Source organism: Microcebus murinus, chromosome 11 (assembly GCF_040939455.1).
Source record: "Microcebus murinus isolate Inina chromosome 11, M.murinus_Inina_mat1.0, whole genome shotgun sequence".
Classification (NCBI taxonomy): Eukaryota; Metazoa; Chordata; class Mammalia; order Primates; family Cheirogaleidae; genus Microcebus; species Microcebus murinus.
This window is the reverse complement of record NC_134114.1, coordinates 7,612,252-7,637,796: the sequence shown is the minus strand read 5'-3', so window position 1 is coordinate 7,637,796 and position 25,545 is coordinate 7,612,252. Positions and strand designations below refer to the sequence as shown.

Below are 25,545 nucleotides of genomic sequence, written 5' to 3'. Positions count from 1 at the left end.
CCAGCTACTTAGGAAGATGAGGCAGGAGGATCTCCTGAGCTCAGGAGTTTGAAGTTACAGTGAGCTATGATGACATCAGTATACTCTAGCCCGGGCTATAGAGAGCCCATCTTTAAAAAAATAAAAAATAAAATAAATAAATAAAACCCTAAATAATGTATCAAAATATAAGTCGTTCCTTTAAACAAGAGCTCTGTAAATAAATCCAAGTTGAAAATACTAGGAACAGTTGGTTTTATTTAAAACTGCACTCTCCTATAACTAACAAATACTGAGCAGAAATATGCAAAAGCAGGTCACCATTGGGTGTGTGTGTGCATGTGTGCTTTAGTATAAGGTCTCGCTCGGTAGCCCAGGAGGCAGTGCAGTGGGCCCTATCATAGCACTCCGCAGCACCAAACTCCTGGGTTCAAGCAATCCCAGAGTGCTGAGATTACAGGCGTGAGCTACCACTCCCCGCCAGTGTCCTAACAGTTTTAAACTCCAGCTCTAACAGTTTAACAGTTAAAAGTCCTAATAGTTTAAACCCCACAAAAACACATCAGAGAACTTAACGTTGTAACAGTAGCAGGCAGGCACAATAAACACCCCTTTCGCATCACACCCCCACAAAAGAGCTAGAGCTAGAAAGCAACAGCTGCGTACGTGCGCATATGTGTGCACACGCACTCTCTCGCTAAGGATTCGGAACGAGGACACCCAAAAGCCATGAGGGCGCCAGGCCACAGAGTGGTGAGCCATAGGCTGCGTTAAGCAGAAGGGACAGAAGCCCAGGGCTGAAGGGTTTGCCGCCAGAGGACCGCAGCCCGCCCCTCACGCCCAGCACCAAGGAGCACTAGGGCCACATCTGTCTTCCTGCCTGGAGTGGCCCACAGTGGCCTGTGACACAGCACAGCAGAGGAACCCCTAATGATCCTTCACAGTAGCAACTGATCCTTTGCACCTCACTCCCTGGCTCCTTAAAGTTTCTCCGCAGATCTACTTAGGGAAACCTAGTTACAACTTTTATTTAGGTGGTCTTCTCAGCTACCCATTTGGGTCAACTGCCAATCCCAAGTGGCCAAGGCAGGGGGGAAGAGGAAGGAATGAACAGTGTGCACAAGGAACAGGGACTTAATGAAGGCTTCTGACCTGCTCCCTTACAGGAAATTCCTCATTAATGGGAAATAACTGCAATCCTGACCCCCATCACTAATAGATTTAACGGATCTGAGTGCCTAATTGGCTGGCTGCTCAATCTCTGGTGGCTCAATGCCACCTGTCTAAACTAAAGGATACTGAGCACTCAGTGACACCTACTGGTTAGCATGCTAGTCTCCCTGTTACCAATTAACTAGGCAAATCTCTCCATCAACATAGAAAAGCCACGCAGCATTCCCACCCATGGAAGAACTATCAATGATCAATCAATCCTGTCCATGATGGGACCAGCGGAGGTTGCCTGTATTGAGTCACATGAAGCACAGATTGCATTGCAGGTGCCTTACAATTTCAGCTCTGGAACCAGAACCTTCTCCTACCACCATCCAAAGGACTTTGGTTTTCCAGAATCTGCCAGTGGATCAGCATTGTCACCATTTAGGGTCAGAATTACACAGGACCTGAACCTCTTTAAACCTCCCACTTTCACCACCTTCATCCTTAATTAATGAAAACATCCTTGGTTAAAAGCTTTCACTCTGGTCCATCTTACACTGGCCCAAGATTTGAAACCTGGCTACACAATATTGACACCCCCATTGTCCTACTTAATCCGCCGCCTCAAAGTTCCATCATAAAACAGAACCACTCTCCTGTTCCATGATTCCCACCAGCGATATCCAGATAGCCTGCACCCCCCATTTAAACACTGTAATTTTCTCCCAGGGTGTGCTTCCACCCCGAGAAACAGCTAAGAGCTCATAAGGTGCCCACAGGCAAGGGGTGGATACTTCCTCAGGGTGGACCCTAAGCAGAGCCTAAGATCCAAGTACAAATATTTTTGTTAATATCTGCATCAAACTCAATACACGGCATTGAAACTGGGTTTACCATGGCTGCCAGCACCAGACTTGCCCTGCAATACATCCTTCTTAAAAGGATTTAAAGTATACTCATTCCAATTACAGGGCCTTAGAAGAGTCCTGTTTATTATTATCATCATTGCCCTCCCAGCTGCAGTTTCACAGTGAGTAATTTGCACACCTGCTGCCTTCCTTGGATGGGGTATTACTCCATCAGGATCTCTCTGCAGAACCGAAGAGAACCGAGGTTCTTCATCACCCAGATTTCCTGTCACCGTGGTCACCAGGGTAGGCACTGCGACTGTCATCTAAAAGTGCCATAGGGACAGGCATGCAATTGCTCTAGGTTACCTACAATCACCAAGACCACTGGCCACCACAGGTGTGTATTAGCTCTAGAATCACCAGTTATCTAGGTAGCTTAATGCACTCCCAAGCCATTCACAACATCACTGCAGAGTACTGAGACGCCCATGGATGGATTAACTTTTGAGACAGAAAGTGCTACTGTGGGGTCTACCAGGCAGGATGGGTATGAGTAGAGATGGATAGATGCCAGACTTAGGGTCCAATCTCCCCAGTCTGCCCTTCACTGCAGAAATAGGAAGTAGAGCGTCGCAGCTAAGGGACACCGTGGAGGTGGGGAAAGCAGGCATACACCAACACTAACATGAATGAGAGTTGCCACATCGCTCTCCAGGAACGAGGTGACTGGCTGGCCACTGAATATGGACTGAGGTAGGGCAAGGATAGCCCTTACTGACACACCACCGCCTGTGAGATGCAAGGACGATAGGAGGAACGATATCTATATAGATATATATAGCTGGTTGGTAGCTTGGTGGGCTTACCCCACAATGCAGACCTCCCCCACCTCCCCCACCAAGGGCCATGTGGCCTGAGAAAGCTGCTGGCTTGAGAAAGCTGCAGAATAGAGCAAAGCAGCAGCAAACTCCAGGGAGCACTCTCCCGTAAGAGGCAATGCTCACTCACCCCAGGGACCCAAGGGGATGGCCAGCAGGCAAGTGATGGAACTCAGGTAGAGGGGATGTGGGGGGCAGAGATGCCAGATCTCTCTTCTTAGAGAGATGGAGACACACATGTATTAGCCTGGACACTGATTTTTCAGAAGATCTCCATTTTTCTGAACAACAAAACCAACAAACACAATACTAAGCAAACACATCTCTAAAATCAAGTCCTGGGGCTCTTCTTGGCCTTGAGTAGAGAACTGGGATCCCTGGGGTCCAGAGTTGCTCACTCAGAGACTGCAAGTTCAAAACTATTTTCATAGTAACACTAATACTTTCTTTTTTACCCTCATTGTCTTGCCACTTTACAGTGGTGTTCTCTGGAGAATATATGAGATAAAAGAATGAATGCAGGCACAGATGGAAAAAAATCCAGCTGTTTCCCATTAAACCAAATATAAAATACATCCACTTTTCTCACCAATTTTGGGGGTCTAGAATATAGTTATTTTCATGAAAAATAGTGTTTATAATAACACACAATGGGTGTGTTATTTTTAAGTGAAATTAATAAATATTTCCAAAATTGTTCTTCAAGGAGTTCTTCAAGAGGAAGAACAAGTGCATTAATCCATTTGTTACTTTAAATAGTTTTGATTATAGGAAAACAATGGCAGACGAGGCCTCTAGTGGGAAAATAACATCCTAAAGGGACTTCTAACACACCACTATTCCCAAGCAGTAATTAATAACTCTTAAAAATCTTCCTTTTACCTATTTTCACATTTAGCCAACTGTATCATGAAACACAAATAATTCTAATAAATGGGTTAATATGCATTTCTCTATTGCTATAGGATTTTAAGTCAAAATGTTTTATAAACTATTAAAATGATCATTTATTTAATAAAGAATTATTTCCATTAACAACATTACACAGACCTGACAAAAGAGTAAAAATCTTTAAGTTACTGTAGTGTCTGCCCCACCCCCAAATTGGGTCTTAGGAGAAAAAGGAAGATAAAGGAAAGGAAAATTAATTTTGTTCTATCTCCTCAAAATAAATCCAAATTGATGTTTTCTTATTCTCAAAATTAATCTTAATTAACTGGTATTTGATCTTTCATGTCTTTTAATTCCTATTTGGTATAATGTACTTAGGACCTTTAATGAAGGCATTTAAAAAGACTATAGACATTCCCTCAAAACAAAAAGTATCAAAAAAAAATTTTTTTTTTGATTGACAGTAAAAACTACCCTTTATTTAGTGCCTAGCATCGTTAGACAGAGTTTTAAGCACTCTGAATGCATTATTTCATTGAATCCTAATACTCATAGTTTGGGAAACTGGGTGTTGAAAGGGGGGGGGTAAGGTAACACATCTAAGGCAACACAGAACTAAATAGAAAATAGTATGCGAGCGATCTGGGATATTACTGAATTGTCACATCCAAAACCTGATTCCACTGCAGTTACTGAGACCCAAGTAAATTATAAAGCAAGTCAGGAAATGTGGACTAAAAATGTAACTCCCAGTTCCAAAAGAGTACTCCATTTGATCTTATCATACTTCCTCCCCAACTACCTTTATCATGTGATCAAGTGATAGTGAATGTTTTATTTTTTCATAATGCCAATATTCTAGTTATTTTTACTATCTGTTCCTCCAACTTTATTATATTCTCCCACTTGTACAGTAGACTGCTCCCTCTAGTAAAACACATTAATGAATTATAAGGATAAAAAAGAACTAAGTAGAATGGCAGCTAATTAAAAAGTAGTTTTATGACTAGCCAAGCTGAACATTTCTACACATTTTATGAAGCTCTATTTCTTTAAGAATTATCTCTTCAAGTTCCTTGTCCTACTTACTAATTTGGGTCTTAACAATGTTAAACAAACAAACAAACAAAAGGCAAAAGATCTGAACACATACTCCACCAAAGGAAGAATACAAACAAAACAAATGTTCAAGTCATTCAGGAAATGCAAATTAAAATTACAATAAAATGGTGATGGATGTACAACAGTGTATTTAATGCTACTAAGTTATATACTTAAAAATGGCTAAAATAGTTAATTTTGTTATATATACTTTACCACAATAATTTTTTTAAAAAATCATAGTAAGATACCACTCCGTATCTATTAAAAAGGAAAAAAGGAAAAAAAGTACTTTTACCATACAGCCCAGCAATCCTACTCATGGGTATTCAACCTAGTAAAATGAAAACTTACAATCACATGAAAACCTATGTGAATATGTATAATGGTTTCGTTCATAATTCCCCAAAACTGAAAACAACCAATGAAAGAATTCTACAACTGGGTAACAGACAAACTATGGTACATCCCTACAACAGAATACTAAGCAATAAAAAGAAATTAACTACAAATACATGCAATAAGGTGGATCTCAAACTCATTATAAGTAATAAGTTAAAAGAAGCCAGACTCAAAGGCTACATATTGTATGATTCTATTTATCTTCTTATCTCTACAGGTTACTATCCTTACTAAATTAACAGTTCACCTGTACTGCTGGTCCTGGAAGCCTGAACACTGCATTTTCTGGCCTCCTTGCTGAGTTAGATTCTGTCAATGAAAAGCACTTCTGTGAGATCAGAAGGAGGGGAAAGGGCAAAACCATTTTTTACTCTGGCTCTAAAAACCAGCATGGCAGCTAACTGTAGGTACTGGAGACTCCTGCAGCAGTTATAGAACTACCATCATGGTGGTGATTCTGACAACAGCAGTGGGCAACTTCCAGGTTCAGCAGCACAGGCAATGACTCAAAAACAGTTTCAGCAGGAGTGAACCAGTTATCAATGTGTCTCCTCTCAGCTCCATTTTTTTTTTTTTGCAGTTAAGCTTTGTCAGTAGAGGGTGCTGGAGGTACATCCTAGAGGCAAGAGGAAGTGGGCATTCTTGCTCCTACAGTCAGATAGTCAGATTTGTTTTAATGACCACCTTCCTTCTTCCCACAGCCCTACTGATGACGACCCAGCATACTCCAGGCCTTGCACAGGTACACACAATGATATGCCAACTCCCTCTGCAAGCCTACCCATCAACCTTGGCTCATTACACACTGGAGGGTTGTTTCTTACTTCCCCCAAAAAGTGCTGTACCACTTGGCATTCCACCAGCAGTGTATGAAAATTCCAGTTGCTCCACATCTTCACCAACACTTGGTATAGTCAGTTTTTATATTATAATTTTAGCTACTTCAGTAAGTATGTAGTGATATCTCATTGTAGTTTTAATTTTTAAAGCTTTATGCAGAAGAGAGAGGAGGGGGCAAGGGCAATATACATAACCTTAACATTTGTACCCTCATAATATGCTGAAAAAAATAAATTAAACAAAAACTTGATGCAGACAGACATAATTTGTATATCATAAAGTTCGCCAACTTAAAGTGTACAAGTCAATGGTTTCGAGTTAGTTACAGAGTTGTGCAACCATCACCATAATCTACTTTGAGAGCATCTTCATCACCCCAAAAGAACTCTTGTAACTATGGGCATTCACTTCCCATTCCCAGGCAACCACTAGTCTACTTTCTGGCTATACAGATTTGCCTATTCTGGACATTTCATACAAATTAGACCACATTAAAAAAATGTGATATTTCATGACTGGCTTATTTCACTTAGCCTAATGTTTATGGGGTCCATCCAATCTGTAATATGTATCAGTATTTCAACATGTATCAGTACTTTGTATTGTTGAATAATATTCCATTTTACAGATAGACCACATTTATCCATTCACCAGTTGATAGACATTGGGTTGTTTCTACTGTTTGGCCAGTATGAATAATGCTGCTATGAACACTCACATACAGTTTTTGTGTGAATGTATGTATTTTGAATTCTCTTGGGCATATACCTAGAGATGAAAATGCTGGGTCATATGGTTACTCAGTTTAATTTTTAACTACCAAAATCAGTCATACGATTTTACATTCCCAATCAGCAACAACTGAAGTTTCCAATTTCTCCACAATACTCACCAACACTTATTATCTGTCCCTTGTCATTACAGGCATTCTAGTGGGTGTAAAGTGGTATCTCATTATGATTTTGACTTGCATTTTCCTAATGATTAATGATGCTCAGTATCATTTCATGTGCTTAATAGCCATGTGCATACATTCTCTGGTTAAGTGTCTATCCAAATCTTTGGGTCATTTTTTAAACTGGGTTATTTGTTTTCTTATTAGGTTTTGAGAGTTTTCTATGTACTCTAAGTCCTTTATTAGAAATGTTTTACAAAAATTTTCTGTGGCCTGTTTTCATTCTAACAGTATCTTTCAATTTTTTTTTTATTTCAGCATATTATGGGGGTACAGATTTTAAGGTTTCAATAAATGCCCATTCTCCCCCTCCCCCCACAAGTCTGAGTCTCCAGCATGACCATCCCCCAGATGGTGCACATCTCACTCATTATATATGTATATACCCGCCCCCCGAACCCCTCCCCCCTGCCCAATACCCTATTACTATAGTACCTATGTGTCCACTTAGGTGCTGTTCAGTTAATACTAATTTGCAGGTGAGTATATGTGGTGCTTGTTTTTCCATTCTTGGGATACTTCGCTTAGTAGTATGGGTTCCAGCTCTAACAAGGAAAATATAAGATGTGCTATATCACCGTTGTTTCTTAGAGCTGAATAGTACTCCATGGTATACATATACCACATTTTATTAATCCATTCTTGGATTGATGGGCACTTGAGCTGCTTCCACAGCCTTGCAACTATGAATTGTGCTGCTATAAACATTCGAGTGCAGGTGTCTTTTTTGTAGAGTGTCATTGGATCTTTTGGGTAGATGCCCAGTAATGGGATTGCTGGGCAATCAATGGTAGATTCACTTGTATTGCTTTAAGGTATCTCCATATGGCTTTCCACAGAGGTTGAACTAGTTTGCAGTCCCACCAGCAGTGTAGGAGTGTTCCTCTCTCTCCGCATCCATGCCAGCATTTATTGTTTGGAGACTTTTTGATAAAGGCCATTCTCACTGGAGTTAAGTGATATCTCATTGTGGTTTTGATTTGCATTTCCCTGATGATTAGAGATGCTGAGCATTTTTTCATGTTTGTTAAAAGTTCAGAATCTTTTTTTTTTTTGAGACAGAGTCTCACTCTGTCTCACTCTGGGCTAGAGTGCTGTGGCGTCAGCCTAGCTCACAGCAACCACAAACTCCTGGGGGCTCAAGCAATCCTACCGCCTTAGCCTCCCAAGTAGCGGGGACTACAGGCATGCGCCACCATGCCTGGCTAATTATATATATATATATTTGTTGTTGTTTGTTTTTTTAGTTGTCCAGCTAATTGCTATTTTTTTCAGTAGAGACAGGGTTTCCCTTTTGCGCAGGCTGGTCTGGAACTCCTGAACTCAAACGATCCATCTGCCTGCCTTGGCCTCCAATAGTGCTAGGATTACAGGCTTGAGTCACCACGCCCAGCCCAGAATTTTGATGTCATCCAATTTATCAATTTCTTCCTTTATAGATGATACTTTTGGTGTCATACCTAAGAAATCTTTGCCTAAGCCAAGAGCACAAAGAATTTATCCTATATTTTCTTCTAGAAGATTCATAGTTTTAGGTTTTTCAGTTAGATGTAACATCTCTTTGAGTTGTTTTTAGTACATAGCACAAGTTATAGCTCACAGTTCATTTTTTTTACCTATAGATATTCAATTATTTCAACATCATTTGTTGAAAAACTGTGTTTTCTCCATGGAATTGCTTTTGCACTTTTGTCAAAAACCAACTGTCCACATATGTGTGTCTATTTCTGAACTCTCTTATCTCATACTATCAACCAATGGATTTAAACAGTTGATTTAATTTTTAAAAGTGAATTAACATGTTTTCACATATAACATTAAGAACCTACCACTTGTCAAGTTTTGGCATAATATCAAAGAAGAACATACAAAATTATCTGAAAATAAGACTCATCTTTCAAATCATATATCTATGTGAAGCCAAATTTTCATGTACCTTAACCAAAACATACGGTAACAGAGTAATTGCAAAGGCAGAGATGAGAATCCAACTGTCTTCTAATAAACCAGAAATAAGAGATTTGCAAAAATTTAAAACAATGCTACTCTTCTCACTACAGATTTTTGTCTTGAAAAATATACTTATTTATCATAAAGTTATATTTGTAACCCAAAATCCTTAAGGTTCTCAATTTTAAGAGTAAGGAGCCCTGAGACCAAACTTTGAGAACCACTGCTCTGTATCAATGGTCTTGAAACTATTCCATTCAATTGAAGTGCCTCTTGGCACTTTGCAATGTCTTAGGGAAATGAAATTTATGCAAGAAACATTGCTGGGCATGGGTCCTAGGTACATGGTAGGTATGTATTCAATATTTGGTAAATGGAGAAGCAAAAAAGCCATGGAATCTCTAAACCTTCTATCTCAAAATGTTAGAATGGCATGCTAAAAAAAGGTAAATCCTACTGTGTATAAATTATACTTTATTAACCTGATTCTATCTATAAGGAATACATCATCAGATGGGAGTAGGGAAGAAAAAAGACAAAAAAGTAAAAAGGGTATTATTAATAAAATAAAGTTAATTCATAAGTATACAGGAAATGCTTCAGTATCTTCCAAGCCTTCAAGAACTCACTGTTTCTATAATGGGCTGAACTGTGTGTCTTCCACTTACTCCAAAATTCATATGTTGAAGCTCTAACCTCCAGTATCTCAGAATATGACTATATTTGAAGACAGGGTCTTTAAAGAGGTGATTAAAGTGGGGTCCTGAGAGCAGGCCCTACTCCAACATGACTGATGTCCTTAAAAGAAGATAATGATCAGGACATAGATACAGAGAGACCACATGAAGACATAGAGAGAAGGAAACCACATACAAAGCCAAGGAGAGAAGTCTCAGGAGAAACCAACCTCGTCAACACCTTGATCTTAGACTTTCAGCATCCAGAACTGTGAGAAAATAAATTTCTATTGTTTACACACTCAGCTTGTGGTGCCTTTTGTTATGGTAGCCCTTGCAAAGTAGAACAACATCTAAAACTGGACTTATCTCTTCCCATTTCCAGTTGATGAAAAACTCTAAAAATCAATCACTTTTAACTCTTCCTCTCTTAATCACCTCATCAATTACTATCGTCTATTAATTTTCCTCATACCTTGGTCTGTTTCTTCTTTCCCATTCTTTCCCTTCCCACTGCCTTAATTTAAACTCCTATAATATCTTGCCTACCCTCCTGCAAAAGCATTCTAAAATATAGTCTCAATTAAGAAGCTTTCCCTTGGGGTCTTACTTCCTATTCTCTTTTAAGAACTCTTTCTATCCTGTCTGTATTGTACTAAGAATAAGTGATATTTGTGTCCTTACAGGAGAGAAGAAAACCCACTAAAATACTTCTGGTCTGGAAGAAATAGGAAGTAGGTGTCTGGAAGAGGATAGCCCAGCATTAATCACTTAACAGCATTTCAACCTAAGTATTCTAGTTCAACAATGTAGCAGGTATCTTTTGGAATGTTTGCCCAGCTCAAGAATAGACACAGCCACTCATGAGTTTTTTTCTTACACTACATTTTCCCACCACTATCCAGCTACCTGTTCAAGGGCAGGCACTTGACTCAAGATGGGCCAATTAGATTAGCTCCCAGAAATTTGGGTTTAAGAGTCAATCAGGCAAGAAGAGTCATCCCTTAGTATCTGTGGGGGACTGATTTCAGGACCCCTATAGATACCAAAATCTACAGTTGCTTAAGTCTTTTATATAAAATGACACCGTATTTGCATATAACCTATGCACATCCTCCTGTATACAGGTGACCTTGAACTTGAGGTTTAGGGACACCAATCCTTCACACAATTGAAAAATCCACATATAACTTTGGACTCCCCAAAACTATTATACTAACAGCCTAATATTGACCCTACCAAAAACAAAAAGTCAATTGACACACATTTTGTATGTTATGTGTATTATATACTGTGTTCTAACAATAAAGCTAAAGAAAATGTTATTAAGAAAATCAGTACTGTACTGTATTTATTGATAACGTAAGTTTGTATCTGTTTAAAAGATGAACTGTCTGAAATGGTGGGCAACCAAAGCTGTAAACCTCAATCTATGACATATATCAAGTAATTCAACTTTTTCTTGTAATGTCATAACTTTTCTGTTTCTTGGGAGCACTTCCAGCATCACTAGGGGCACTTCGTATGGGTCCCTGGTGTTATTCAAGGTTTATGGTATTGCACTAAATACCAAGAACCCCATGAGATCACTTTTTACTGCAATATCCAATTTACTGGTGAGATGAACTGGTCACATAGAGATGATTAGTGCCACTACGTGTTTTAAGGGGATACTGACAACACTTTAGCTCACCACAATAGCAACAGGAGGTGGCTACAAAATTACTACAGTAGTAAGGTACACACTACAGTTAATTTTTATACAGTAAAATGTAACACTGTATCTTTATGTTTGGTGTTATGTATGGTCTCTGTGTTTGTGAGTTTTGATAAATTTTAAGTTTTTAGGATAGTTTTATATATATTATGGTAGCAAATGACAAAATAAACTAGTATCTACATTAATTTTATGCATTCATGACATACCTTTCTTAATTTTTTTTCACCTACAAGTTTTTTCAAATTGCAAATCTCAAAAAAATGTTCCAATACATATATTGAAAAAAATCCATGTTGCTCAAGGGCTAATTACACTTTGATGCATAACTAGACTCCTTATAATACTTAATACAATGTAAATGCTATGTAAATAATTGCTATACTGTATTATTTAGAGAATGATAATGAGAAAAGTCAATACATGTTCAATATAGACACAACCATTCGTTTTTTTTTTTTTCCCCTGAGTATTTTCAATCTAAGGTTGGATGAATCCAAGAATGCAGAACCCAGTGATACAGAGGGCCAACTGTATATTCAGGAAAGAGTGAAGAGACAATTTATGTCTCACTTCTGCTCAAAACCCTCCCATAGCTCCCTATCTCAATAAAGTAGAAGTCAATGGAAGTCTTACATGCTCATGCCCCGCTGGCCCCATGACATCTGTGACCTCATATTATACTTACTCTTCCCCCAACTCATTTACTCCATTGCAGCTACACTGCTCTCCTGGTTATTTCTTGAATACTTCAGGTATGCTCCTATCTCAGAGATTTTACATAGCTATATTCCCTCTGCCTGGAATGCTGTGCCCACTGAGCATTTGCATGGCTAACTCCTCCTCCTTTGCTCGCTCCTCAGCACTTTACTTTCCACTGCTATATTTAAAACTGCAAGCCTTGCCCTCATGTTCTGGCACTTCTTATTCCCTCCCAATTTACTGTTCTCTACAGCATTTATAAACATCCAGTTATGCTATATAAAATATTACATTTTTTTTTCTTCTTTCCCTATCAAGCTAACAATTAGAACAAAGCTCTATTAAAGAAGGGATTTACGGGCCGGGCGTGGTGGCTCACGCCTGTAATCCTAGCACTTTGGGAGGCCGAGGCGGGTGGATTGCTCAAGGTCAGGAGTTCGAAACCAGCCTGAGCGAGACCCCGTCTCTACCAAAAATAGAAATAAATTAATTGACCAACTAAAAATATATATACAAAAAAAAAAAAAAAATTAGCCGGGCATGGTGGCGCATGCCTGCAGTCCCAGCTACTCGGGAGGCTGAGGCAGTAGGATCACTGAGTCCCGGAGATTGAGGTTGCTGTGAGCCAGGCTGACGCCACGGCACTCACTCTAGCCTGGGCAACAAAGTGAGACTCTGTCTAAAAAAAAAAAAAAAAAAGAAGGGATTTACTTTGTTCCCTGCCTAGCTCAATTCCATAAAATAGTGCCTGGCTCGTAATAGGTGCTCAATAAACATTTGTCAAATAAATTCATGTTTGCTTGGTCACAAGCATGCCAAAGCAAAGAAAGTTGACCTATGCTATGGTAAGAAGAATGAGGCAGATATGTATGGAAACAGAGATGAAAGACCATGTAGTTCTAGAAAGAGGGTAACTAGATGTTGATGCTGCCAACTTCTCATCCTTTTAACTCACTTCTTCCAAAATTAAGTTACCTCAAGTTTTTCCCACAGTAGATTTAGAACATGATCAACTGCAATACACTTCAGCTTCATATCTTTCAAATGAATATGTTCCATAAAGCATAACAATTGCCTTGGTATTCCATAAAAAAGTTACTGGTAAGATTTTGTATTATGTTTGCTAATGTAAATGGTAATTTACCAAAGTGAAAAAAAATCAGCTTTATATATTACTGAGCTTAAATGTGAGCATTCCTAATATGGCAAAATGTTTATTAATATCTTTATGAGAGCTTCACACATCAATACTTGCTTGCAACACCTATTCCAATATTGCAGTGCTTTTCCTTTAAAAACATGCTTATCCTTGAGCAAATGACAGATTTTTTTCTCAAACTGAGAAATCTCAGTGCTTTACAGGATCAGAGTACTAGCCCATAAAAATGGGAAGGCCGCACACCTAAGGTCCCCTCCTGCTCTAAAGTTTAAAGATTTGATGACAGATAGCAGTTTACATAACACATCTGCACTTACACAAATTATATAAAAACAGTAAGCATGTACCCATCCCTTGTATTATGAGGATGGATTATAAACCTATTGATTTTATAAAAATACAATTTAACACACTGCACTTTTAGAGATCTGTAAACTCTAGCAAATATTTATTATGAAAAGGCAAAATCACAGAATTCAGTATTGTTTCCTACAAATACAAAACATTCTGACCATTATGTTATATATGGTATCACTAGATGAAAGCAACATGTTATTTTTTTAAGAAGGAAGAGTTACATTCTATTTGCATGGTCTGTATTTTAATAACAATCTCTTTGCTCAGAATATTAAAATATTTTTTCTAAAAAACAGAAAAGTAAACCACAACATTATCAGTATTTTCAACAGTGGGTGATTCAGAAATTTTTTAGAATTTAATTTTCTTTGTGTTTAGACATATTTTCCAGATCTTCCACAGTAAGATTATTTTTTGTAATCTGATAAAAACTTAAATTGCATTTTTGAAATTTACAAAATAATCTATAACTGAATAAATAGAACAGTGGTTACAAGCTTTTTGACATCTTCACTTTAGCATTTTTAATCTCTTACTCTCCCTTTTCCTTCAAGTATTATTTCAAGTTAAATTTAAATTGTGAAAATTTCACAAGTCTTCCAAATTGGAATTTTGCAAAATTCACTTTCATTTCATCACAAATAGTTTCATAAAACAAATGCAAACCAAAGTTTCTGTTATAAAATATAAATGATTCATCCTATGAAGAGTGGCAAAAATAAATTATTTCAACATCGGACACTTGGTATATACTTATAACTATCTAATGTAAATATAGAGTCTAAGAGACCTAAGTTTAAATCTTGCCTCTAACACTTGCTGCTTGTGTGATCTTGGGCAAGTTACTTAATCATACCAGTTTCCACATCTGTAAAATGGGAATACTACCTACCTAAAAATATTGAAAAAATTAAATGAGATGTATATAAAGTTTTTAGTAAAGTACACACAAGTCCTCAGTAAATGTTAGTTATTTTAATAGGGAACAATGTTCAAGTCAATAAATAAATATCATTTATACCTTATCCCGATTAGAAATTTACAAGGGAAAAAATATATTTAAGCACAGAAAATACACTGAAAATATTCCTTTCACGGTCTTGGATACATGCTGAGATTCTGCAATTCCTGAATTACCAATGACTATTGTGGTTTCATAAACATATGCAAGTAATAAGTGCCCTGGCCAAAACAATGAGAATTTGAAGTAATATGCCAGTACATATCAAGTGATAAATACACAAATACATGCTGTACTAAATATATTCATTAAAATTTGAATCCAAAAAGATTTGAAACCTATGTAGGTGGAAATTTACAAGGACCACCTGTCAAAAAGAATGTAATTCCTAACCTTCAGCAGTTTCACTTCACTAGTTTTTCCAAAGGAGTTTCCAGCTTCAACCAGTGTATCAAATAAACGCAAGTATGATATAGTAAAAGGGAAACTATTTGCAATCAGAATACTTTGGTTTAAATCTGTTTCTTACTACCTGTGTGAACCTTGGACAAGCTATTAAAATAACTAAGGGTTGGGGGCAGTGGCTCACAACTGTAAATCCAGCACTTTGGGAGTCTGAGGCCAGAGGATTGCTTGAGGCCAGGAGTTCAAGATCAGCCTGAGCAAGAGCGAGACCCCCGTCGCTACAAAAAAAAATAGAAAAATTAGCCGGACTTGGTGACACACACCTGTAATCCCAGCTACTCGGGAGGCTGAAGCAGTAGGATTGCTTGAGCCCAGGAGTTTGAGGTTGCAGTGAGCTATGACGACACTGCACTATAGCCTGGGCGACAGAGCGAGACCTTGTCTCAAAATAAATAAATAAATAAAAATAACTAAACCTAAATTTCCACATCTACAAAAGATAATACCTGTCTAATCCACATGGCTGTCATGAAGATCAAATGGGAATGTACATGACTATGCTTTGTAAACTGTCATTACAGTTAAGATTTTTATTAAAGAGTTCTTTAAAAAATTAATTCAAGTTTTATCAACTCATTACACAGATAATAGTAAACTTTTTATCACTCATTATTGCACTACACGACAGTGTTCGATATTTTCATTTAAAATCTCCAAAAACGTAATCCATAAGGTTGAAAGGCACTTATCCCTACATAAATATACCTAAAGTATAAAAGTATTTGCACTGATAACCAGAACATCAAGCAGAATAATCTAGTAATTTCCTCTATAAATTCACTAATTATTTTAGACTCTAAAAACAAACTGCTTAAAAATAAGCTACTACCTTCATCGGGGAAGAAAATACATTTCAATACTCATAAGGTGTAGATTTTTTTTTTTGGCTGTTTATATCCTGTGTATTCAATTTACAAGGATCAATTTGTTCCAAATAACCATATCCATAACACACGCACTCGCAAAACAAACAAAACCCTGCATATGGGCGTAAAGAATTAAAAACAAAATAAACCACACCAAAACAAAAGAGCCTCCCTCCTCCGATTAAAGTCTTTAGGCCTTCCTCTTCCCCGTTTAGTAAACAAATTCTTTAGGGGAAGGCAAGCACACACAGGGCAAGGTTTTTCAATAGGGGTCAGTTCACTCCAGCCGGCCGTCACCTGTCGGGGTATTTTCGCGAAGTTTCAAAGTCAACAAAGAAGTTTCGTGGCGAGGGGCTAGGGCCTGCATAGCAATAGGCAAAAGGACATAAAGAAAGACAAAACCGAGTGGGGGAAGGGTGTGGAAAACGCCCCCGTACTGCAAGCAGCAACGACAGCGGCCCCCTCCTCCGGGGAAAGGCGCAACGGCGGCGGCGGGGGAAGCCGCCCCGGTTCCGGGCACCGGCGCGGCCCAGGCGGCCCGGCCCGGGCAGGGCCCCCGCCCCCTCGCCGGTGCGGGCGGGAAACGGCGGGGGACGCGCGGGGGGTCACCTTCTGCTCCCCGCCGAGCGGCTCGGCCGCCCCTCGCACCGGCCCGCGGGCAAACGGCCGGGCCGCCCGCCCCGCCGCCCCCGCTCGCCTCGAGCGCCGCACACCCGCGCGGCCCGGGGCCCGAACCCGGGCGCCAGAGCGAGGGCGCGGGCGCCGCTGCGCAGCCGACTTACCTTCCTCGGCGGTGTCCATCTTGTCTGGGGGGGCGGCGGTGACGCAGCCACGAGGCTCCCGCGGCCCGGGCCCGAGCCTTCCGGCCGGGCGGGGAAAAAGGGAGGGGGAGGAGGGAAGGAGGGAAGAGGGAGCCGGGCCCGGGCAGGTGCGTGTGCTCAGGTGCGAGAGAGGAAGCGTGAGGAAGGAGAGAGGGGGAGAGGGAGAGGGAGACAGGCTGACAGAAAGCGAGCGACAGGGGAGGGGGAGGGGCGGGAGCGCCGAGGGGCGAGGCCTGGGCGGGGCGCCGAGGCGGAAGGGGCGGGAGCGCTCCCAACGACAGGTGGCGTCACTTCCGGCGGCGCGCTCTGCCGGCGGGCTTCAGGGGCAGGGAGGCCCGGTTCGGGGAGGGGCGGCTGGCCCTCGCGTGTGTGGAGCCACGTAGGGCGAGGCGCGAAGACCGCGCGAGAGAGCGGGGCTGAAACCTAACCCGTAGCCGAGCTTTGAAGGCAGCCTCTGGAGGGAGAAAGGAGAAGAGCCGGGGAGGAGAACAGCATGAGCGAGCGCCCGGTGGAAAGTCCGCAGCCTGGCGCCGGCCCAGGCGACGAGCGAGACAAAGGCCCCATCCTTGGGGTGCTTAGCGGTGACTGGAGGCTCTCGTAAAAAGTACAAGCTTGGGCCCCCCCTGTCCCCGCCCCGAGATTCTGCTGCCGCACGTCGGAAGCGAGCCCAGGGCTGAGCACTTTTGTTCGGCACCAGGATAGTACTGATGCACGTTTTGAGAAAGTGCTGAAAGATCAGTGAAACGAAAAAGACAAAACACTGACTTCACCAAAATTCCTCCCAGGGATGCTTCTGCATTTGGTTGGAAGGACTACCTGAAGGCTGAAACATAATCTGCCTCTAAGGGAAATCGGTGCAGATACCGGTTGGGCTTGATACACTGAGTCAGGGACGCTTCCTTGGCCAGAGCTCAAGTGCCCATGGAAGAACGATGAAAGGCTAAGTTCTGCCATCCTTCCTTACTGTAGTCTTTGGCTTTTTCCCTGAATGAGGAGATATTAAATTTAGAGAATGCAGGATAGAAGGGCCACCACATTAGTATTGCTTGATTGGGAAAAAAAGTCTTTGCAACCTCAAAAAAATGTTTAGACGATATGCAGATGATTTAGCAAAGATAGATGTAAGAACGCTAGTAGCAACCTCTCCAGTCTGAGTGGAGGAGTTGGAAAGACCCTTCCCCCAGGCCTCATCAGAATAAGGCTTGCAATAAAAATAAGGAAATGGAGTCCTTCGGAAAGAGAATAAATAGCCTTTGCACAATAATGGAGACCCACTGCTTTCAAGGGCTGCCTTGAACAGACAGCCATCCCTTAAATATGTTTGTACTTACCTCCCAAGAAACTAAATTCGAGGGCAGCTCTTTCCCAATCCCCCGCCCCTGCCCCTCAAGCCCAACAAGAGCTCACACTCTGTAAGTTCTGTGACTGAGCACTTCTCAGTCAGGCTGAGACTAGCCTCACAGATCAGGACCATCAGATCCATCAGATGTATAGGGGAAGGATTCTGAAAGACTGAAATTTGCCAAAGGAAGGACTGGAAGTACTTAGGAGCAGGTATGTGATCCTTCTGGCAGCAGAGCCAGGTTAGGATTAGAGGGATGTGTGTGTGGGGGGGGGTAGGGATGGCTCCCTCCTTTTTTGTCGTTTTTTGTTTTGTTTTTCTTCTTCTTTGAGACAGGGTGTCACTCTGTTGCCCAGACTGGAGTCCAGTGGTGTCATAGCTCACTGCAACCTCAAACTCCTGGAGGATCGTCCTGCCTCATCCTCCTGAGTAGCTGGGACTACAAGGCGCACCACCACACCTAGCTAACTTTTATATTTTTGATAGAGATGGTGTCTCACTATGTTGCCCAGGCTGGTCACAAACTCCTGGCCTCAAGCGATCCTCTTGCCTCTGACTCCCAAAGTGCTGGGATTACAGGCTTGAGCCACCTCACTGAGCAGGGCTCCCTCCTTTTGTCTTTAGGTGTCTCCCTTTGTGATGCTCAAAGGAAAGTTAACCTTTTAACCAGTTCTCCCTTCTACATGGTAATACCCTTCTGGAATTGCCTCCGCCTTTTTTCATTCAGATTTTGGGTATTGAATATAGAAGTAATAAACCAACATTTGTTGAGTCCCTACTGTGTGTTAGGCACACTGCTCCTCACAACAGCTCTTTGAATATGTAAGTCAGACCTCTTGGTTGCCATTGACAGGAACTCAACTAAACTGCTAGGCTAACAGGAGAAATGTACTGTTGATATGATAGGATATACTGCAAGAAGGGCAGGGGTCTTCTGGGCCTCAGGAACAGCTAGGACCTGAGCCCTCTCTCTACCCATGCCTCAGCTATGCTTCTCTCTGCACACTGGCTTCCTCCACATGGCTGGAAACAGGCCACCAATAGCTCTCAATGTCACGTCTTCAGCCTCACTGTGAGGCAAGGCTACGGATGATGATCTTTGGTCCCAATTTAAAAATTCCCAGGCAAGGAAAGTTAATTGGTCCAGCTGATTGCCCATCCCTGAACCAAATGATGGTGATGAAGATTCAGGATCTGTAAGAACATAGACATTGTCATGTTCTTGTAACTGCTATTAATATGTTCACGTAAGAACGTGGGCACTGCCAGATGAGAACAATGGACACTACCTTGTTGAAGCGGGGAAAGAATATATTCCACAAGAAGAGGGAGGACAAAATAGATCTCCATAGAATTAAAAGTCTCATTGTTTTCAAATGAGGACACTAAAATTATATGGAAATAGTTTCGTTTGCTACACTTTTATCCATGAAAACCAATGTTAGAATTGCTATAGAATTTCAATCTGAATAAAGTGTTATTCCAATCAAAAAGCACAGTTTATTCAAGGCATAGTATACACATGATTCCTGCCTCATTTGTTTGTGGTTGTGTATGTTTTTACTGTACTGTGAGGCTACTGTAGTAATGCTGGGTTTCCATTGAGCAATAAAATGAATAAAAGGACAAATGTAGAAGGACACTGTAATTTTTGAGCACTAACTATAATAATAACAAACTAATAGTAATAATTAACCATACTCCCTTATATGTCCAATAAGTATCAACAACAATCCTGTGAAGTAAAGATTATACACACTTTACAGTTGAGGAATCAGACACACAGCTGATAAATAATTAGCCCTCGGCCATACACATAGTAGAAGAGGAAACAGAATTAGTCACAGGTCTGTCTGACTCCAAGTTATAGACCTTAGTAGTTTGCCATTACCAGCTACCTGCCTAACACTGCCATAAAACTCGATGTTTTTACTTGGGGCAATTTACATTGAAACCCGTGACTTTACAAGAATTGCTGCTGAAGAAACAGATATGGTAATTAGGCAAAGTTCTTTACCATAAGCTTAACATTGACATTAACAGATAACTGAAGGCAATTCATGCCATTATCTTCATATTAAACTCTTCCCATCTTCCCTTCCCTTCCATCTTTCTTTTCTGTTTCTCTTACCTTCCTACAGTGAGACCCAACAGTGATGAGGAAAACACATGGGAGCTGAAAGGAGGGGTGTGCAGGTGGCAGAGAGAAGACTGGTGTGTGGTTGGACAATTAATTACATTGAGCAAATAAGTAAATATATTGAGAATATTGATGGCCGTATTTCTCCCTGCTGGAGAAAATGCAAACATGAAAAGGGGAAGTCTAGAAAGAACCCTTAGCTGTTGGAATGGAAATGTAGGTATCATTATGAATTCATATTTAAAATGTAAATAGATAGCTATAGAAATAGTCGTATGTGGATATGTGTGCATCTCTCTGTACTTTATGTACACACACACACACACACACACACACACAGACACCCCAAACAGACACCATTAGCTTTTTTTGATGAATGTTCGGTTTTGGACTGTGTTTTGGCACTTCATCTTTATCCAACCATTGGGCTGAACGCTTGCAGTTGTCAAAAGGAATCCATTTTTCATCACACATAACAATACGATGGTGTAGAAATGGTTCACCTTTATGTTGTGACAGCAAAGAAAGGCAAGCTTCAAGACAATTTCTCTGCTGATGCTTATTTAATTCATGAGGAACCCATCTATCCAGCTGCGTTACCTTGCCAATTTGTGTCAAATGGTCCAATATTGTTGGAATAGTAATGCAAACCTTGCTGCTAATTCACTCATAGGTTGAGTTGGATTTGCATCAACTACAGATTTCAGCCCATCATTATCCACCTTGATCCCAGGTCACCCAGTTGGCTCATTTTCAAGATTAAAATAACCAGAATGGAATTTATCAAACCATTGACATACTGTGCATTAGCCACATCCTTCCCAAACACTCATTGAAATTTCGAGCTGTCTTTGCTGCATTGGTTCCACGACAGAACTCATATTAGAAAATAACACGAATTTTTTGACTTATCCATGATTTCACAAAAATTGCTCTACAAAAACATTTGAAAGACAATCGCAAACTAAAATGTGTTTGAAAGATTGAGGACGTACCTTTACAGTAAACATAAAATAAGAATGGCCAAGGCCGGGCGCGGTGGCTCACACCTGTAATCCTAACACTCTGGGAGGCCGAGGCAGGCGGATTGCTCGAGGTCAGGAGTTCGAAACCATCCTGAGCAAGAGCGAGACCCCGTCTCTACTATCAATAGAAAGAAATTAATTGACCAACTAATATATATAGAAAAAAAAAAATTAGCCGGGCATGGTGGCACATGCCTGTAGTCCCAGCTACTCGGGAGGCTGAGGCAGAAGGATCGCCTGAGCCTAGGAGTTTGAGGTTGCTGTGAGCAAGGCTGACGCCACGGCACTCACTCTAGCCTGGGCAACAGAGTGAGACTCTGTCTCAAAATAAATAAATAAATAAATAAATAAATAAAAAATAAGAATGGCCGGGTGCAGCACAGTGGCTCACGCCTGTAATCCTAGCACTCTGGGAGGCCGAGGCGAGCAGATTGCTCAAGGTCAGGAGTTCCAAACCAGCCTGAGCAAGAGCAAGACCCTGTCTCTACTAGAAATAGAAAGAAATTAATTGGCCAACTAATATATATAGAAAAAATTAGCCAGGCATGGTAGCACATGCCTGTAGTCCCAGCCACTCAGGAGGCTGAGGGAGTAGGATTGCTTGAGCCCAGAAGTTTGAGGTTGCTGTGAGCTAGGCTGACGCCACGGCACTTGCTCTAGCCTGGGCAACAAAGCGAGACTCTGTCTCAAAAAAATAAAATAAAATAAGAAGTGTCAAAGTGAAATGTCAGAGATATCAACTGTCAAATGTAGTACTTAAGGAAATCGGACATTTTATACTTAATAACCATATATTATATATGTCTGTGTGGGCATGCACATATATATAGCACTAGACACCACTAGCAAGAACTAACAGACAACAGCTAGCAAAAACCATCTAAACACCTCAGGTATGGAAGTTACCGAACAGATTATAAAGCAACTATACTTACTATAATTTTTTAAAAACAATGATGAAACGATTTTATTTCAAAATATCAATTTTTATACTGGAATTACATCTTTTGGCACCATTTAAACATATAATGAAAAATTTTATTTGTCAACAAATGAGGATGTGCATAACAATTTAGGGTGTACGCAAGCGAAATGTTTGGAGAACTATGCACTTCTTCATTGATGAGTGCACACCTGTCCTTAAGCGTGGGAGAGTCTGGGGCCTGTGGCTTCTCAATGGTGAAGGCCTCGTTTCATTTACTGATGTTTCCCTAAGGCCAAGACAGGGCTTAACATGAAGTAGGGTGTCAATAAATATTCGCTAGAATGAATAATGCATGATTTTCCAGGTGATACTTTATGGTCCTGAAATAGCAACATGTATATGAATGCCTTTCTTAGGAAGAAACAAATTTATATGATAGCTGAAAAATTAATCTAGTAACAACTATACATTAAGGTCAGGGTGCCGACACTTTTATATCTGGATTTCTTTTTTATAATGAATTTAATTTCAGTACTTCATGTAGATATGCTCAACAATGATATACATTAAGTCAAATCAAATAATCAAAATAGAGCACCATGTGTTTCTTATTTCTGACATATTCAGACACAATATTCACATAAAAATTACTTGTAATTTAACCCGAGATGTTGCTGAGATGAAGGACTTCAAGAATATAGTTCTTTTCTTCTCCAAACTTTTGTTACAAGCATTTTGAAAAGTTAAAGGAATAATGCGATGAACACCTATACCCTCAACCTAGATTCAACAATTGTTAGTATTTAGCCATATTTATTTTAACTATATTTTAATTTGTTTTCTGTATCATTTGGAAATAAAACCATCACCATTCCATAATAATATATAGAATATAAAGTTTCTCTAACTTTATATTATTCCCAAGAATGTTCTTTATAATTTTGTTTGTTTGTTTAACAAGAGTCTCATCTAGTTTTATGCATTGCCACTGGTTTGACCTCATAGTCTCCTTAGTCTAGAATGCTCCCTGAACCTTTTGTTTTCTGATAACAGTGCCTTTTGGAAGACCATGCAGTTGTTTTATGCAATTGTCCCTCATTCTAGATTTGTCTGATTGATTCCTTTTCATGTCGTTTAACTTGTTCCTTTAGTCCCTGGATGTACTGTAAACTAGAAATTAGGTCTAGGGGCTTGATTTGATTCAAGTTAAGCATGTTTTACCAAAAATATTTGATAGATGATGTGTTTTTCACATTATAGTACATCAGGAGGCCAGAAAGTCAGGTTGTACCACAATTAGAATTCTGAGTTTAATCATTTGGTTAAGGTAATAACCATCAAATCTCACCTTTTTTGTTTGTTTGTTTTGAGACAGAGTCTCCCTCTGTTGCCTGGGCTAGAGTACGGGTGGCATCAGCCTAGCTCACAGCAACCTCAAACTCCTGGGCTCAAGTGATCCTTCTGCCTCAGCCTCCTGAATAGCTGGGACTACAGGCATGTGCCACCATGCCCGCTAATTTTTTCTATATATATTTTTAGTTGGCCGATTAATTTCTTTCTATTTTTAGCAGAGATGGGGTCTCGCTCTTGCCCAGGCTGGTTTTGAACTCCTGACCTTGAGCGATCCGCCATGCCCTGGCCTCCCAGAGTGCTAGAATTACAGGCACGAGCCACTGCGCCCAGCCCTTAAATCTCACTATTTATTAAATAATCTATGGAGTAGTACACTGAAGACTCAGTCCTCATATATTCTTTCACTCATATCTTTTTCATTAAGTAGAACAGCCAAATTTTAAAATTATTCTTAAATTTGAAATTGCACGTTATCATTAAAAACATTCTTGTTGATATTCATAAAGATGTTTATTTTACAAAACCTTCTAAGCGTTACCACAAAATTCCCCCATAATTTTTCCAGTGAGATAAAACCTTTTTCTGTTTTTTTCAATCTCCTCATTCTGACAAAAATAAAGAAGACTAAGTACGGTTGACTCCTAGAGGTCTTCCTGAATGATAGCACCCTGAGTGTCTGTCCATGTGACATACTGGACCTTGAAGTTCCTTTGAAGAGACTAAAGAGGGGAAAAGAGAAGCCTGGAGCCTCTCCTTTGAGCCACACATAAGTTCAGATGCTGCTGCCACGCTTCCTACCTCACCACCCACAAAGCCAGGTAAAGGAGATGCAGCTTTATTTAGTGCCCGTGCACACAAAAGCTCACTCACAAGCAAGGCAGGTCCCCCGACTACTGTGCGAGGGCAGGATGGGGGGAGGGCTGCAGGGGGCTCCACGCAGCTGAGGGCTCTGTGCTCTCTGCCGCAGCATCAACCAAGATCAATAAATCCTGCACAGGCTCGACTGAATCCTGGGGGGAAGCAAAACATCAGCATATGAGCAGGTGCCTAGCAGGGACAGGGCCTATTAGAGCCAGCAGTTGGCACCAGCCCTGGAATTGCAAATAGGGCCAGAGATCGGACACAATCTGACATTCTCTAGTTCTGCCAACCCAGAGGAAGCACAGAGCAAACACATGCCCATATGTGTCCTTTTCAATAGGTTTACCTTCCTAAGCAGAGTGTTTTGCTAGCTATAAAGGGTTGTAGGCAACTCGGCAAATACTAGACTTCTTTAGGGTTTCTAGGTGAATTTAACCTATTAAAATGTGTGGAGCACCTTAAAGAGGGGAATATGGTCACCAGTGTGGTCTACATGTCCTTGACCAGGGAACCTTTCCTAGGGGGTCGTCCCGCATAGGTGGAGTATCCTAGCAGGCACTCTGCAAAATGCTGAACCGTGCAAGCCCTACAGAGCTCAGGGATAAATGAATGAAGAGAGTAGAAAAGCATCAAAATGAACTGTCTCAGTATGTTCTAGCTGCTATAACAAAATACAATAAACTGGGTTGCTTATAAACAACAGAATGTATTTGCTTATACATTCTGTTGCTTATAAACAACAGAATGTATTCTGTTGCTTATAAACAACAGAAATGTATTTCTTAAAGTTCTGGAGGCCAGGAAGTTCAAGATCAAGGTGCCAGCATATTCATTGTCTGATGAGGACCTTCTTCCTGGTTCATAAATGGTGGCTTGTCACCATAACCTCACATGGCAGGAGGGGTGAGGGGTCTCCCTCAGGCTTCTTTTATAAGGCCACTAATCCCACTCTACTCTAATGATGTATTCTCCTCCCAAAGGCCTTATGTCCTAATACCTTGGGAGAGGGTGGGTGTTTAACATATGAATTTGGGGAGATACAATCATTTAATCTACAGCATTGACTACATCCACATTGAGAGGTTCCTTTTAACCCAGGAATACACTGGGTTTCCCAGGCTAAATGAGATCACCTCAGGGTAGCAATAAATCCCATCTCTGATGGTGGA

The 25,545-nt window shown here is 40.5% G+C and overlaps 1 protein-coding gene across 1 annotated transcript in view; it reads right to left on the bottom strand.

The window, feature by feature from the left end:
- The window catches only part of MARCHF6 (membrane associated ring-CH-type finger 6), a 79,631-nt gene extending 62,696 nt beyond the window's left edge, over positions 1-16,935 (bottom strand). Inside the window, exon 1 of the mRNA XM_012791143.3 lies at positions 16,692-16,935. Within this exon, the coding sequence (XP_012646597.2) occupies positions 16,692-16,710 (19 nt within the window). The 5' untranslated portion in view covers positions 16,711-16,935. The remainder of the gene's footprint in view (positions 1-16,691) is intronic.
- Positions 16,936-25,545: the final 8,610 nt, after the last annotated feature.